Raw genomic sequence first — 15802 nt, forward strand, 5'->3', positions numbered from 1 at the left:
ATTATATGATTATTATTATCAATTTTCTGTTTGGTGTCCAGGACACTGCAGCATCTCTAACAGCTCAAAAACATACTTAAAGTTATAAGATAAAAAAAGAGGTAGCTGTCCAGTGTGGTTGCAGGAAGTTCCCCAGGTGTTGAATGGAGCAAAGAAAGACATCCGAGGCACTCTGAATAATATTAAAAATCCTTTATTCTAAACGGGGATACAACGCGTTTCGACTCAAAGAGTCTTCATCAGGGTAATGGGAACAATCACATACAGGTGCTGTATTTAAAGCCCACTGAGGGGTCATGTGGTGGAGTCACATGGGAGTGATGTAACAACCCCTTTAAAGGAGACACCAGACGATATGATCCCACATAGTCAACATAGGAGATAGAAGGAGATTTAAAAATAATGGAAAAGGTGTCTTTCCCAATCTAACCAGAAGAGGTCACATAATAACAAGGTCACACTTTTCATAATAAAAACAATGGCATTGAGTTACCAAAAAATGCATGGATCAAATGACAACACAGTGGATTGAGTCATGAATGTGTGATTCTATTAGGGGGTTGTTGGTCCGAATTGCGTACTTGTGTTCCGCCAATCTCTCCCTCAGCTTGCGCTTGGTACGGCCGACGTAGAAGGTCCCGCATTCACATTCAAGTCTGTAGACCACAAATGTAGTGTTACAATTTGCAAAGCTCCGACATTGAAAAGTCCTGTGGCTGAAGATGTCCACAAAAGTTTTATCCTGATGGAATCCAGGTGGTGGGTTTGGGGCCCGGTTGGTGACTCCTCACCAGGCTGTCTCTCAGTGTTGGTGCCCTTCTGAAAGCGAAGGCTGGAGGCTCTGGAAAGGCTGTGCTGAGGGAGGGGTCACTCAATAGAATGTCCCAGTTTTTTGTGATGATGTGTCTGATGTCGTAGGCCATGTTGCTGTAGGGGAGAGTGGGGTGAGTTGTGCCAGGGGGGAAGTTGTGCCACCCCTTGTATCTAGAAAACCATAGAAGAAATTGGTCATGTGAGACACATTTTTGAAGAGGCATCCATTTTACTCACTCTGCAAAGAAGGGAGGCAGATGGCACAAGAGCTAAGCACATTTAAGTTAAAAAAACTGTTTTTTGCCTCTCAAAGTAATTTTTTTATGATCAAGGTTTATTGATTGTTGTGTCTGAACAATTATAGACAAGCTTGAAAACATTTCACACATGTGTTAGTGTTTTAGTAAGCTACAATATGAGGCTATACTGTTAGCATGATGTTAGCTCCAAACCAGCTATATGCTACAAGTTTGTTAAAATGGTGGGGATGGGGTGATTTGTGCCAAAAGGCCTGGGTTAAGTTGTGCCAGTGCAGTTGCAGTTGATTTAGTGAAACTTTATTGCATTTTGTTCTTAAATGTTTAAATAGACCTTGTTGAAGAATATTGCAGTATTGGCAAGTGTAGCCTAGCTCTGTGATAGTTGATTTTGTTCATTTTGAACATCATTTTTATTTCTGAAAATGTTAAATATGTAGGTCAACTGCTGCTACCGTTTAGCCTTGTGTAACCCTGTTATAGTACACTGGACTTTAGTGTTATCTTTATTTTGTCTTGCTTTGATATAGCATTACAGTATATGAGATGAAAATGTTCTGTTTTACTTCAGTAATCAATGGCACAATTTACCCCAACGTATTATCTCCAAAGGCACAACTTACCCCGCACCGGGGGCAAGTTTATTTAAGATCCAAAGGGAGTGTTCCCAGTGGTGCACAACATCCTGAAATATATTTACATATTGTAGTTGGAGGCATTACTGTCATGCCCTCACTTTAGTGTCACCAACCGGGCCCCAAACCCACCACCTGGATTCCATCAGGATAAAACTTTTGTGGACATCTTCAGCCACAGGACTTTTCAATGTCGGAGCTTTGCAAATTGTAACACTACATTTGTGGTCTACAGACTTGAATGTGAATGCGGGACCTTCTACGTCGGCCGTACCAAGCGCAAGCTGAGGGAGAGATTGGCGGAACACAAGTACGCAATTCGGACCAACAACCCCCTCTACCCTATGGCTCAACACTACAAAACTGCAGGCCACACCAGTCCTGACACTCTGAGGGTCATGGTCCTTGAGGTCATCCCCAAAAACGTGAGAGGAGGTGACAGACTGAAACACTTGCTCAAACGTGAGACATTTTGGATAAATACCCTCAGAGCCACCATCTTCCCTGGCCTGAATGAGGATAATGATTTCTCACCGTTCCTCTAAAGTGATGTATGTGCATGTATCCATGTATATGTATGTATGTATATATACATATATATATATATATATATATATATATATATATATATATATATATATATATATATATATATATACAGTATATATATATATATATATATATGTGTATATATGTGTATATGTGTGTGTATGTGTATATATGTGTATGTATGTGTCTGATATGTGTATATATTATCATTATTATTATTATTATTAATTTACTTTTCCAAATCTCTCTGCCTTAACTGTGCTGTGCCTTAAACTATGATGCCTTAACTGTGCTGTCCCTAAAATAGGCCTTAACTCTACTGTGATTTAAACTATGTTGTGCCCTCTCTTTGATCAATAGAATCACACATTCATGACTCAATCCACTGTGTTGTCATTTGATCCATGCATTTTTTGGTAACTCAATGCCATTGTTTTTATTATGAAAAGTGTGACCTTGTTATTATGTGACCTCTTCTGGTTAGATTGGGAAAGACACCTTTTCCATTATTTTTAAATCTCCTTCTATCTCCTATGTTGACTATGTGGGATCATATCGTCTGGTGTCTCCTTTAAAGGGGTTGTTACATCACTCCCATGTGACTCCACCACATGACCCCAGTGGGCTTTAAATACAGCACCTGTACAGTATGTGATTGTTCCCATTACCCTGATGAAGACTCTTTGAGTCGAAACGCGTTGTATCCCCGTTTAGAATAAAGGATTTTTAATATTATTCAGAGTGCCTCGGATGTCTTCTTCTGCTCCATTCAACACCTGGGGAACTTCCTGCAACCACACTGGACAGCTACCTCTTTTTTTATCTTATATCTATGTATGCCCCATCCTGGAAGAGCACCTGATTTTTACTCTGCCATTTTATATTGATGTCTCCTTGACCCAATGCAGCACTCCCAATTGTATCTTTATACATACTTAAAGTTGTCCTATCAGCTTTATATTTCATTACTTTAATTTCACGAGGTTTACTGATACTGTAAACATTACCTGGCGCGTCCCGGTGGCTCACCTGGTGACACGCGTGCCACGAAGGCTCGGTCCTTTGCGCAGCCGACCCGGGTTCGAGTCCGACGCGCGGCCCTTTGCTGCATGTGATCCCCTCTCTCTCCCCACCTTTCCTGTCTGCCTACTGTCCTATATAAAAAAAATAAAGGCGAAATGCCCAAAAAATAATCGTATTTAAAAATATATATATATTCATTACCCGTTTCGGAAGTCCTGTACAAAATAATAATTATACTTAACATGACATGGAAGGTATGTCACTCTCACACACGCCATGCACACAGACTTGCACCTGCAACAAATTAGGAAGCACCAAGAACCTCTCTGCCCTCTGCAGCGAGACACCTGCAGTTATTCCAAAACATTGTTTTCTTGTGAAAACAACTCTATGGATGTTTCCACACTGAACGTTCTCACACAGCTCAAACCTTAGTTGATGTCTGAAGTGTCCCACTATGCGTACCCCGGTGTCAGGGTTGTCTAGTTAGCATTGTAGTATTGTAAATCTGTACATACTGACAGTTAGTTGACCTTATATTGTCAGTTTGTTTGGATTTCAGTTATTGCATTGTTATAACAAAAACTATTTATATTGCTATTCTGGATGACAGATTTCCTTGTCCTTGGATTCCCCCCAAACAAAACAAATATATTTCTTCAGTGTATTACTCCGATTTTTATTGAAAGCATCAAACATTTTTCATGTACTGAGCAGTTTATACGATGAGAACCCAAGTTCTGCTGTTGCATTTAAGAATCGTTTTTGAACGATAATTTACATTATGTTCCTGGTTACAATCAGATGAGAATACACAATAGCGATAGACATGGATATATTGTCAATCGTTCACTCTCATCTTGTCGCAAGAGCCTCAGTGACAACCTTTGAATCAGACATATCGAGTTAAATACCAGTCAATTATCAACCTGGGTAAGTCAACCAACCCCCCAAAATGACTGTTCTAGATCACGGCTGAGACGGAACAAACTCTGTTCCACTTGGGTCACACCTCAGTGTTTAAGCCGTGCCACTGCCACTGTTTCTGGAGTACCTTGCCATCTGCCATGTTAAACCAAGAGTCTAAAAAATTTGCTTTATTTTGGACATTTTTGATGATGCCATAAGCTGACAGCCCATAGGACATTCTTATATGTGGATTGCCATGAAACACAGGGCAGTGATCAGCACAACACAGTTTAAGTGGCGTAAGGTACAGTGATACTCTTTCAATACGGGCACTAAAAAGATCTAGCAGCAAACCATTTTGTCTGGAGCATGTTTAAATTGTAACTTTAGTACACATACTTAAAATAAAACAAAAAACAAAACCATCTATGATTAAACTATCAACTATAATGAAATGATACAATCATGACCGATGGTGTAATCCTACATTCGCCGGTCACCCATAACCCCCCCCCCCCTTCCCCCATTCCGAAAAAATCCCCTCGGATCTGGACGAATCAGATAAATGACCAAAATTGAGATGAAAAAAGCGGGATGCGCCGAGTTTGCATTCCTGATCAACTTTTGACCCCCCACACCCCATCAGATCGACAGAAGTGAAGGGAAAAATAATTTACAGAAAATGTTCTTTTAGCATTTCAGGATCCATCTGATGATGTCTTTTCTCCCACCTCGTGACTCTTCATGTGTGTTTTGAGGCAGTGGCTCTGAGTAAAGGCTTTGTCACAGAGAGTGCACTGGTATGGTCTCTCTCCGCTGTGGGTCCTCATGTGGATAGTTAGGTGCTCCCGTTTAGAGGATGCTTTCCCACAAATGGTACAGACGAACGGCTTTTGGCCTGAATGGATGCGCAGATGAACTGTGAGTTGAGACTTATGTTTAAAGGACCGGCCACATAATGTGCAGCTGTATGGCGCCTCCCCGGTGTGGCTCCTCATATGAATCGCCAGATTTCCTTTTTGTACAAAGTCCTTGCTGCATACTCTGCAACGGTACGGCTTCTCACTGCTGTGTGATCTCTTGTGTTGATTTAATGCAGCATTGGTACAGAATGTTTTGCAGCACACGTCGCAGAGGTATGGTCTCTCTCTGACCGTGTGAATCTTCTCATGATTTTTAAGTCGTCCAGGAAGTTTGAAGCGCTTCTCACAAACCTGACAGCTGTAGCGCTTTTCCCCCGTGTGGACCGCCATGTGGCGCGATAAAGATCTAAGGTCACAGAGAGATTTACCACACACATCACAGCAGAACACCTTCTCACCAGTGTGGAGCCTGCGGTGAATTGTGAGCTGTGACTGAAAACGAAACGCTTTGTGGCACACATCACATTTGTGTGCTTTATTCACCGCATGGATCAACCAGTGTTTGTTCAACTCAGACACTCGAGGAAATGCTTCATGGCAAAGTTTGCATTTATATCTTCTCTCTCCTGGATGTGAAGCAGCATGGCGGTTGAGGCCACAAATGGACACAAAACACTTTCCACAAACAGGACAGTCATGAGTTGTTGTTCGGTGACTTTTAAGATGACCCCTCAATGCGTCTGCAGATTCCAAATGTTCTCCGCAGACCCCACACAGACATCCTGGATCGTCCACGTGACTCCAGACGTGTCTCCACAAAGTCCCTCTGTTCCTGCACAGCCATCCGCAAACTTTACAGGAGAGAATAGAGTTACTGTTCTCAGTCACAGTCTTTGAAGAAGACTGGATCAATTTCCTGCTCTTGGCCGTGGAACGAGAACATTTGACGTGACGCTTCCTCGTTCTGTTTGATGAGCGTGGTTCAGGTTGGCTCTCTTTCAGGTCCTCATCACTGTCATTTGGTTTCCAGTCATCATCTCCGTCACTTGCCTCGTCTGTGTCATCTTTCCTCCCATCCTCGTCGCTGGTGTCCCCTTCACTCTCAGCTGCAGATTGGGCAGAAGTGAGGCCCTTAACCTCATCGGTTGCTCCTGATACACCAGGATCTTCTCCATCATCACCTTCCTCTATTTCCATCTGTTGCTGTGTTCTTACGTTGTCCAGAAGGTCTGCTTCATTGCTCTCTACTGTTTCAATAGGATTGCTGTGGAAAGGAGAAAAATAAATAAAGGAGTTCCATTATATACATTACCCTTTGTCAATATAAACTATATATATGTATATATATATATATATATTAGGGCTGTCAAAGTTAACGCAAATTCCTTTTAACGCCACTATTTTTTTAACGCGCGATTAACGCATGCACTTTCTGTGATGTTTGAGCCTTGGTCCGACTCGTAGTTTGGGAAATCAGGAAGCAGTAACGTTGATAGCAAGCAGAAAGAAACCTCCGTGAGCAGAAAAGGAGGAAGAACATTTTTATAATGGCAAGTTCAGCTTAAAATTGAGAAGATCACGTTTTTTGCGATAACACGTGACTTTTGCGATGTGTTCATCGCGCATTTTCATATCGCGATGACGATGAAAATACGATAAATCGTGCAGCCCTAATATATATATATAAAATATTTATATAATTATTTTAATCGATTGACAGCCCTAATATATATATATATATATATATATATATATATAAAAACTTTGTAAAAACTTTGTAAAACTTTATATATATATAATATATTTATATTATATATATATAATATATATATATTAGGGCTGTCAAGCAGAAGGCCACACATGCATAACCTGATCACCCCGCGACGTCAGTCAAGTTCTAGTATGACGTCAGCTATGTTGTGGTCAGTCAAGTCCAAGTATGACATCCGCAATGACGTCAGATATGATGTCAGTTCATCCTAGTATATATAGCAAGGGTTCTACGTCACCTCTCGCTCTCTGGCCGATCATAGCAGCAGCTGGCTTCATGGCAGTCCATCTCCCCTGAAGCCGTCCTCTGAAGCGTTGTTTTGCCCCACCCACCTCCCCAGTCCGCCACCAACGAGTCTTGACTCCTGTAGGATCCCCCACGGGGAAGGAGGGGGGATCCCCTATCCGATTTTTTAATAGTCTGACTTGCCGATACCGATTTTGGCCGATTCCGATTTTCTTTCTAAGAACAATAATTGACGGGTTATTTTTTTAAGTTATTTTTTTTTACTTTGCTTTAATAGAAAATTAAGATTCATGTCACATTTCTTATCATTTGCATGAGGTAGGACGATCTCACTCAAAAACATCTCAAAATAAAAGTGTTCCAGGTTACTGGACAGAGCTTTTCTTTTTTGTGTAATACAATGATTATAAAACAATTAATTCCAGTATATCCCACAGCTATCATGCATTTACTTTTCCAAAAGAAAAAAGGTGCAACAGAACAGGGGCTCCAGATGGAAAGTAGCCTGGCTAAATCTGTTACAAAGCATCTCTTCCCCTATGGGGTTTAATGTTTTTTTTTGTATATGTCCCTGCCAAATAAACTAATAAAATAAAATAAATAAACATCAAAATGTTAGGAGTTTATAGCCTATAGGTCTGGAGCCCAGACCTTTGAAGCCATGCCCACTCTACAGTTGTGGAGTTGGCTGTTCTTGAATAGATGAGGAAATGAGTTTGAGTTGACTCAGTTTGAATATCGTAGTTTTCACACAGAGTAATTTTTTTTAAATCTGCCATCCGGAAAAAAAATCATCTCGCACAGAAAACCTTGCACACTGGTCCGATGCGTTTTATTATTATGTTCGTCGTTCTATTCGCAATATGAAACAAATAGTCCTCTCCTGCAGGGATCGCGGAACCGCCCGGGCCACCCGGGCCGCGGCCCGGGTACTTTTCAGTTCCCAAAAAAAAAAAAAAAATTTTTTTTTTTTTAGATTTTTTTTTTTTTTTTTTTTTTTACAATTAAACCTCATTTACTTATTACACTCGACTGGTTGTTTTTCAGATGTGATGTGAATCTAAAGTGAACTAAACAAGTCAGATCCACTATAAATGTTTTTCAGTAGATGCTGTGATGTAGCCACAAGAAAGGTGCAATATTAATGTTTTTCAGGAGATGGCGATGTTGCTAGCTATAGGTTCTAAACAAGAAATGTGGTTCAAATGTTTACAGTAGTTTTCCTTTCTGGCTGCACTACAATGTTACAATGCTGTGAGACAGGCCCGGCGTTGGAGGGGGGCCTGACCGGGCCGGGCCCCCCATTCCCTAAACTGGCCCCCCCATTCAATTTTTTTTTTTTTTTTTTGTGTGTGCTAAAAACGTTTTTCCGTTTTTCTGTTTTAAAGTTTAAAACTGAATCTGGCTGTCATTAGGCATTGATTAACTGAATGCTATTGCTAACTGTTACTTTGAACCTCCATTTGCAATGATTCTGGCTGGATATTAATTAACTATTGTAAATTTGTCACAATGAATGCAATTTGTGCACAATGTGTAAATACATTTAATATTAATTGTTTAGGCCTATTTGTAAAGTCACAACACATTAGAGATGTGTGTAGTTCCTCATAGATTTAGCCTCTTCCTTTTGCTCTCAAATGCACCAGTTTGACGAATTTTACTTTAAAATGTACAAAATCTTCTTCCGGGGGAGAATCCCCCCGGACCCCCCTTGGCCCCCCCAAGCTAGGGGCAGGCCCCCTCTGTAATTTGGTTCTGGAGCCGGGCCTGCTGTGAGACGGAGCTAAACACAAAAGATGCAATATTAATAGTTTTTCATGAGATACTCAGTATTTAATATTAATACTAATACTAATAATAGAAAAGGAGAAGATACTGAATAATGACATCACAACAGTATAATCCTAATGTTAATTTAAAATTAAATATTCTTCTAAATATGGATAAAAGTCCAAAAAACATAAAATTTTCTTTGCCGCTGCCGAGATTCGGGGGGACGCGCCCCCCCCCGACGGGGGGACACGCCCCCCCGACACGCCCCCCGGCCCCCCCAAGTTCAGATGCGTTCCGCTATCCCTGCTCTCCTGTATCCACGTTACAACGTGACTGACAGATAGCAGCAGCAGCTGATCTGCAGCAGGCAGCGGTGATGTGGACTGCAGCTGGTCGGGGAATGCAACCATATACTGGACACAGGGCTCCACATAGTACCTTCACTTCGCCAAGCCGACTGTTTTGCGCTGTGGCCGGGGAGAGAGAGGGGCCGGTGAGGTGAAGCGAGCCGCTCAGACTGGAGTGGACTCCAGCTGCGGGACTCGGCAACGTACCCTGCCGCTCCGCAGCTTATTTTCAACTTGCATGTGTGACAAACCGTAAAATGTCCACAATGAGGAGGACATGCTGGCGTGTGTTTCCTTTTGGCTGCTTGGGGTGTGCGCACGTCACGTGAATGCGTGTATCGTGCAGCTGCAGGTAATTGACCAAACAAAAAAAGGGGAAAGCCGAGAATCGCCGCACAGAATCGGCTATGTGGACCGACCGGCGCCGGTCACCGGTCAAGGCAGATCAGCTGAAAATCTGCCATTTCCGGTCACGTGCCGATCGATCGGTGCATCCCTAAATATATATATATATATATATATATATATATATATATATATACAGTATATTAGGGTGCATCAAAATACACATTTTCAGAATATTGATCTGTCTGGGTGCTAAAAGTGTTACCATCCATGGAAAAACAACACATGCAAAATATTTTTGCAATACGTGGTGATCTAGGGGTATAACGGCACATCAGCTTTTTCGGCAACAGGGGGTAACTGGCACTCATTGGGGAGCCATGATAAATTGGTTCATTTTGTGCCATTCTCTGGTTCCATCACTTTGGGCTTAGGTTTCAATGTTTGGTTTAAAAAAGAAGCAGCAGCAAGCCATGTGGCAAAGAATTCACCTTCACAATTTTATTATCTTCCAAAAAAATATCTCTGCTAAATTAATCATTCCTACAAGAATGTTCTAAACTTCAACTTTCTCTGCTTTGGGCCCCTAGCCTAACATAACCATTCCTGTTGGAGTTACAGGGGGGAGGGGAAAACATAATTGCCACGAGAACTTGAGAGCTGATCTTTCTCGCGGGAAAAGGGGGGCGGGGGTTAGTGGTTCGAAGACCACAGCCACCACAGCCTTCATGCCATCCAACATCCTCAGACGGCCGAGACTTGTGTCACTGGCTACATGGTTGAAGATCACACCAATGCAGCAGGCTGCCTTCACGCGCGGCCTGATCGAGGAGTCAGAGAGTTTTCAGTGATTTCTCGAGGCCCACAGAATATTGTGTGATATTACTATGTAAACACCGAACACGCCCAAAGAACGATGAGACTCTCTTCTATCATCAGCAAAAAAAGGTTTATTGATATCATTTTCCGTTCTTTAGTTATCAGCCGGAGAAGATAGGTTGATTTCAGCAAAAACATACGTTTCAAATTAGAAGCTGAGATAATGAGCCTTTTGTGAAATAAAGCATTTCAAGCACATCACTGACTCTGAAGCTAATATTTTCTGATGTAGTGACAATAATAATAATAATAAATATAGCCGCAAGCGGCGATGGGCGGGGTTCAAGCCTTGCGCAGATGACAAAGCTTCTGATTCTGACTAGGACATCCTCCTTGATATATCTGACAAGTTTCGCGATCATTGGACAAACAGGTGTGGAGTTACAGCCTTTTTTATGTTAAGCCACGCACATTTCTGGCGTTTATGGCGCCCCCTTTTGGTCGAATTGCACAAAATTTGACACACATGGTCTAGGATGGTCTCCGAAGACCTCCTGCAAGTTTCGTGAAGATTCCTTAATCGGTCATGAAGTTATGACAATTTAGCTGTGAGGCCACGCCCTCTCTCAACTTTAACGATCAATATCTCTGAAACTAAAGTAGATTTTCAAAAATGCAAAAAGCACGGTTGTAGAGCTTGCTCCAAAGATGCTTCCTGGAGATTCTGGTGCAAATCGGTCCAACGGTCTAGGAGATGCAAAAAATGTGTTTTCCAAACTTTTCCAAATATCTCAAAAACTTTCCAGGCGGACATTGAGGGTCCTTATGGCAAACTTGTAGAGCAGGTTCACCTGAACATCTGGAAAAAAAAAGTTTGAAAATCGGACCAACGGCGTGGAAGTTATGGCCTTTAACGTAAAACCTTCAATTATAGCGCCACCTTCAGGCCGATTCGAAAAATCTTTCTTGAGCAGCTACCTGCCACCAATATCTGTCATTGGGCCAAATGTCAGCAGCCTGTTGCACCAGCTGAACGTAAGTTCTCTCTTAAGTTGGGGTGTAAAGTCCACACTAACTGCTACGTTCAAACTAGTTAGTTTGACACTAAGGTTGTGTCTTTGTTTAGTTGCACCACGGAGACGTAAGATACATCTTAACTAGTAGACCCTAAAGTCCATACTAACCAAAATAGTGTCGCGGAAAATGACGTTTTCACTTCCTGTAGCCAATCAGTGAAAAGCACGGTGGAAACGGTGTTTATTTACCGTTGTTTAATTAAGTGGAATGAAAACAGTCGGGACATGTTGCCCACCGCAAATTAGTGCTTTCATATTTCATCAACACTAACCAAATGAGAACGTTATTGAGTAACGTTCATTTAGGTTCATATTACTGCTAACGTTTATCTGTGAGCCCATCAGTATTGTAGGCTAATTTACCACCATCCTGCCTCGCTAAATTGTTGCGGTTATTTTAATTTGTATGCAGTGCTACAGCTTGTGGGGAAACAAAAGCGTGAGTCATAAATATCAAAGGGTGTAATAATTGATCACGGAGAGTGCGTTGCGGGCGCAAAACAACGATGCGCCACGGTGCCAAGTTGCAATCCGTGCCAACTGCTATTTTACGGAGGACTTTACACCTAGTAAGAGGTAGGTGTAAAATCTAAGTTCTAACTTAGGCCTACGTTGTAACTATAACTATTTCACTTGGTGCAACCCAAATATTTTTAGTAGTGCGTAAACTCTGACTTAGTGAGACTTTACGTTCAAACTAGCTTACGTTTCAACTTACGCACAGCTGGTGCAACCCACTGCAGGTCTCTACCATTTACCAACTCACAGGAATTTGCGTTGGGGCAGATGGAAAACAACAACAACGACAACAAGAATAATAAACCGGCAGAAAAACAATAGGGTTTCAGCCCCTTCAGGGCTTGAACCCCTAATAATAATAATAACAATAATTTCCTTCAATAAAAGAGTGAAAACAAAGGAATTTTGATGGCAAAATAATATTTTTTAGCTGCAACCAGCAGCGCTGGCCTTCTTGCTGGTCTTGATTTACTGCTGGTGGGCATCAGATATTCTAGCTTGTGTTTTGCCAATCTGTCCATCTAGCCTGCTGTCTGGGTCGGTGTTGTATGGTGCCCTGCGTGCCCCACCCCCCTCAACTGCAAACTCCTCCGTGGGAGTTGATAGGCCTATAAAAAAAATCCTTGATGCAATACGCTCAGTATGAGCAAGAAGCGCCCGGCTAGCAGGGTAAATGCTACCCTACAAGAGTCCCATCTCCGCATAGAGAGGCAAAGTGAACGTCACTTCCTGCTTCAGCACTGTACCAGAGATTTTCTTCCGCAATTTATTTTCCCATATAGGCCTACATTTCGTAAAATGCTTATAAAAAATGGTTACTTGGTCAAACCAAACGGTTCAGCTATATTTAGAATCGGGAGAGACAATAGAACAGTGATACTCAACTTCGATGGAATTGCATTTTTTTTTTTTTTTACGGTGCACCTGAACGCAACATGCAAGATACCCGCTGAATAAGTGTCCAAATGTTTATGTCATTCTGGCCAATACTCCACTTCTGTTATAGCATTTCAGTCTGGAATATGGAATATCTTTAAATAATCTATGATTTAGCTGCTAAATTGTCAAATACCGCCGTCTGCTCGCTACCCAGGCACTTATGTATGTACTTAACCTAACTAACTATCCGGTGTGCACAACATTGTCAGACTAAACTCCGGCTGACACCCCAAAAACCTACAATCCTCTACAGAAAAATGTATATTGATTGTTTATTAACTGGCCCCTGGCCTTCTATCATTTCACGAAAGTGGCCCACGTGCAAAGCAAGTTGAGCATCCCTGCAACAATAGAACATTTCACTCTGACCGCCCCCAAAAAAAACATTGAAAAAATATTGTCTTCTTTAAACCCGCATTTTTTTACGTTTTGGTCAGAGGGAAATGTTATGCCAACTCTCCTGTTTCTAAATATATCTGAACCGTTTGGCTTGAACAAGTAAAACTATTTTTATAAGCATTTTACGGAATGTGTATGGGAAAATAAATGGCGGATGAAAATCTCTGGTACATCGCTGAAGCAGGAAGTGACGTTCCACTTTGCTTCTCTATATAGACTTGCCTGCGACTCTGGCTCCCAAGCTGTCTAAATCAGAGATACGGACGTATTTACAAGTGTCACAGAAACATTTCAAAGCCACATACTTGAGAAGAAGGGTTCATAGCTTCTCGACGTCGGGATTAGAAAGCTCGACGCTGCTCATAAATGCCTCTTTTCATCCGAAGTCTGTGCTGGTGATATTATTTTTTACCGTGCTTTCGACCAGAGTGGCGCTGTTGAGCACTGTGACGGCTGGGCTTTAACCCGTAAAATAAGCATAGTCTACACGGAAAGAGGAGAAACGGGGCTAGTTCCATCCATAAGTAACAGAGTGACAGAATGCATGACTCTTTTGATCATGACTTGAATACACTTCATTAAACATCTAAAAGCAAAAATCTTATCAGATGCGGCGGGGCCCTGGGACAAAATCTTTATCAAATGGGGGTCTGTGGTCTAATTTGTGTTAAGGGGTTCTTAACATGAAAATTTTAACCACTGTCTTAAAATACGTTAAACGTTGTTAACTCATTGAGTGCCAGCCACTTTTGGAAAACGGATGCTCCCAGTGCCAGCCCTTTCAGAGCGTTTTCAGTGATTTCTCGAGGCCCACAGAATATTGTGTGATATTACTATGTAAACACCGAACACGCCCAAAGAACGATGAGACTCTCTTCTATCATCAGCAAAAAAAAGTTTATTGATATCTCTGGTGGCTCTCTGCTGCACGTTTGCTCTGCACGTTTCAAAGTGCGCTACACCCAGCTCTATTTTCACATCGTTCCGCCGTTTTTGTTCGCCGGCTCCCATCGCTTCCAACTGAGAATGATTTGGCTTTTCAGAAAGACGCTGGTGTCGTGCTCCTTTTCTGGCAACTAATCATGTGGATGGGCTATCGCAGCGGAGACGGAGGGGCTCAATTGTGGCAGCAGATTGGCTGCTGTTCACAGGCACAGCTAACGTTACAGCATTTCCGTTTCCCCACACGGCTTCTTCTACTCTTTTTTCTCATCTTTCTCTAATCCGGAGAGCACTGTCGCCACCTAATGGGTCCATAAAATAGCTTCTACACCTTCAAAATCCCCCATACTTTTAGAGGAGATGTATCAGGCTTTGATCCACGTCCCACCGTCAAAAAACGCAATTGACGACAATCGTCGTCATTGGCACTCTACGTTACTATTTGAATTGACGACGATTGTCGTCATTGGCACTCAATGAGTTAACAGTCTTTCCAATGGAGTGCAGTGGATACAGGACGTGAGCGAGGTCTCTTTCGCTAACATAACTAACGTTAACTGATAAGATCCAGACCTCAAAATATATAGTTAAAAACGACCCAGATCTAAAAAACTGACAGTGATGTGACTTGAAAAAGTAAGAAAATAGAATTGGCCGGAGAATCCAAGTGACAGCTGGCACTCTGTGATGACATCATCGACAAAAAGCGAGTCGCTAATGGTCCGTGTTATTGATATAGTATAATGAAATTATGGATTTTGGTGAGTTGGTACTGTAAATCGCAGAGAGGGGGCGCCAAGGGTTCAAGTTCAAGTTTCTTCGTATGTCCCAGAAAGGCAGCAAAACATCAAAACATAGTAACAGACATAACAAGGGGGTGCCAAAGACGCCAAAAGTGGGCGTGGCCTAACACAAAAAAGGCCATAACTTCACGCCCGTTTGTAACTCCCACGCCATTTCTCCAATTTTCAAGCAACTTTTTCCACACGTTCACCTGAATGTGCTCTACAAATTTGCCTCAAGGACTATTAGGGGTTCAATTTGTATTGAACAGTCTTGTATTTGTATTATTGTTTTTGTAGGTTTATTTAATGGCCTCTGAGTCTACCAATAAAAGCTGATTGATTGATTGACAAGTGGTGTGTTTAAAGTCCATAAGAGTCAGATATTTATCGATTGATTTGGCGATTTATAGATTTACACTTTGAATAAAAACTTCTACGCAAAGACATCTTTCACTGACCTTGTGTGTGTCTTGGTTTCATCACTTGTCATCATGGCAGAGGTGGATGGAGAGTCTTTGGTGGCTTCATCTTTCCTCTGTAGAGGATGAAGCTCTTCTTGGTTGACCTGGGATTCCTGTCCTGTCTAGAAGACATGAAGACCTTTGATCCCAAATGACGTCTCCACCATTTAAAGAAAGTGACTTTTACAAAATGACTGACAGCAAAAATGAAACTAATGGCAGGGACAGACTACCCGACAGAAGTCAGTCGTTAGTCACTGTTCTTTTCACACGACACAACTTGCTGTCTTGTAATCAGGAGTCTTTGTGTCATTGTAGTTTTCACACT

General features: G+C 41.8%; 1 protein-coding gene across 1 annotated transcript in view; it reads right to left on the reverse strand.

The window, feature by feature from the left end:
- The window catches only part of LOC310779477 (uncharacterized protein), a gene marked incomplete at its 5' end in the record, with an annotated part of 33747 nt that overhangs the window by 10764 nt on the left and 7181 nt on the right, over positions 1-15802 (reverse strand). Inside the window, 6 exons of the mRNA XM_083640009.1 lie at positions 792-855; positions 5341-5455; positions 5778-5881; positions 5998-6313; positions 10179-10355; positions 15472-15596. Of these exons, the coding sequence (XP_083496135.1) occupies positions 792-855; positions 5341-5455; positions 5778-5881; positions 5998-6313; positions 10179-10355; positions 15472-15596 (901 nt within the window). The remainder of the gene's footprint in view (positions 1-791; positions 856-5340; positions 5456-5777; positions 5882-5997; positions 6314-10178; positions 10356-15471; positions 15597-15802) is intronic.

Source organism: Poromitra crassiceps, assembly GCF_964638095.1.
Source record: "Poromitra crassiceps genome assembly, chromosome: 7".
Classification (NCBI taxonomy): Eukaryota; Metazoa; Chordata; class Actinopteri; order Beryciformes; family Melamphaidae; genus Poromitra; species Poromitra crassiceps.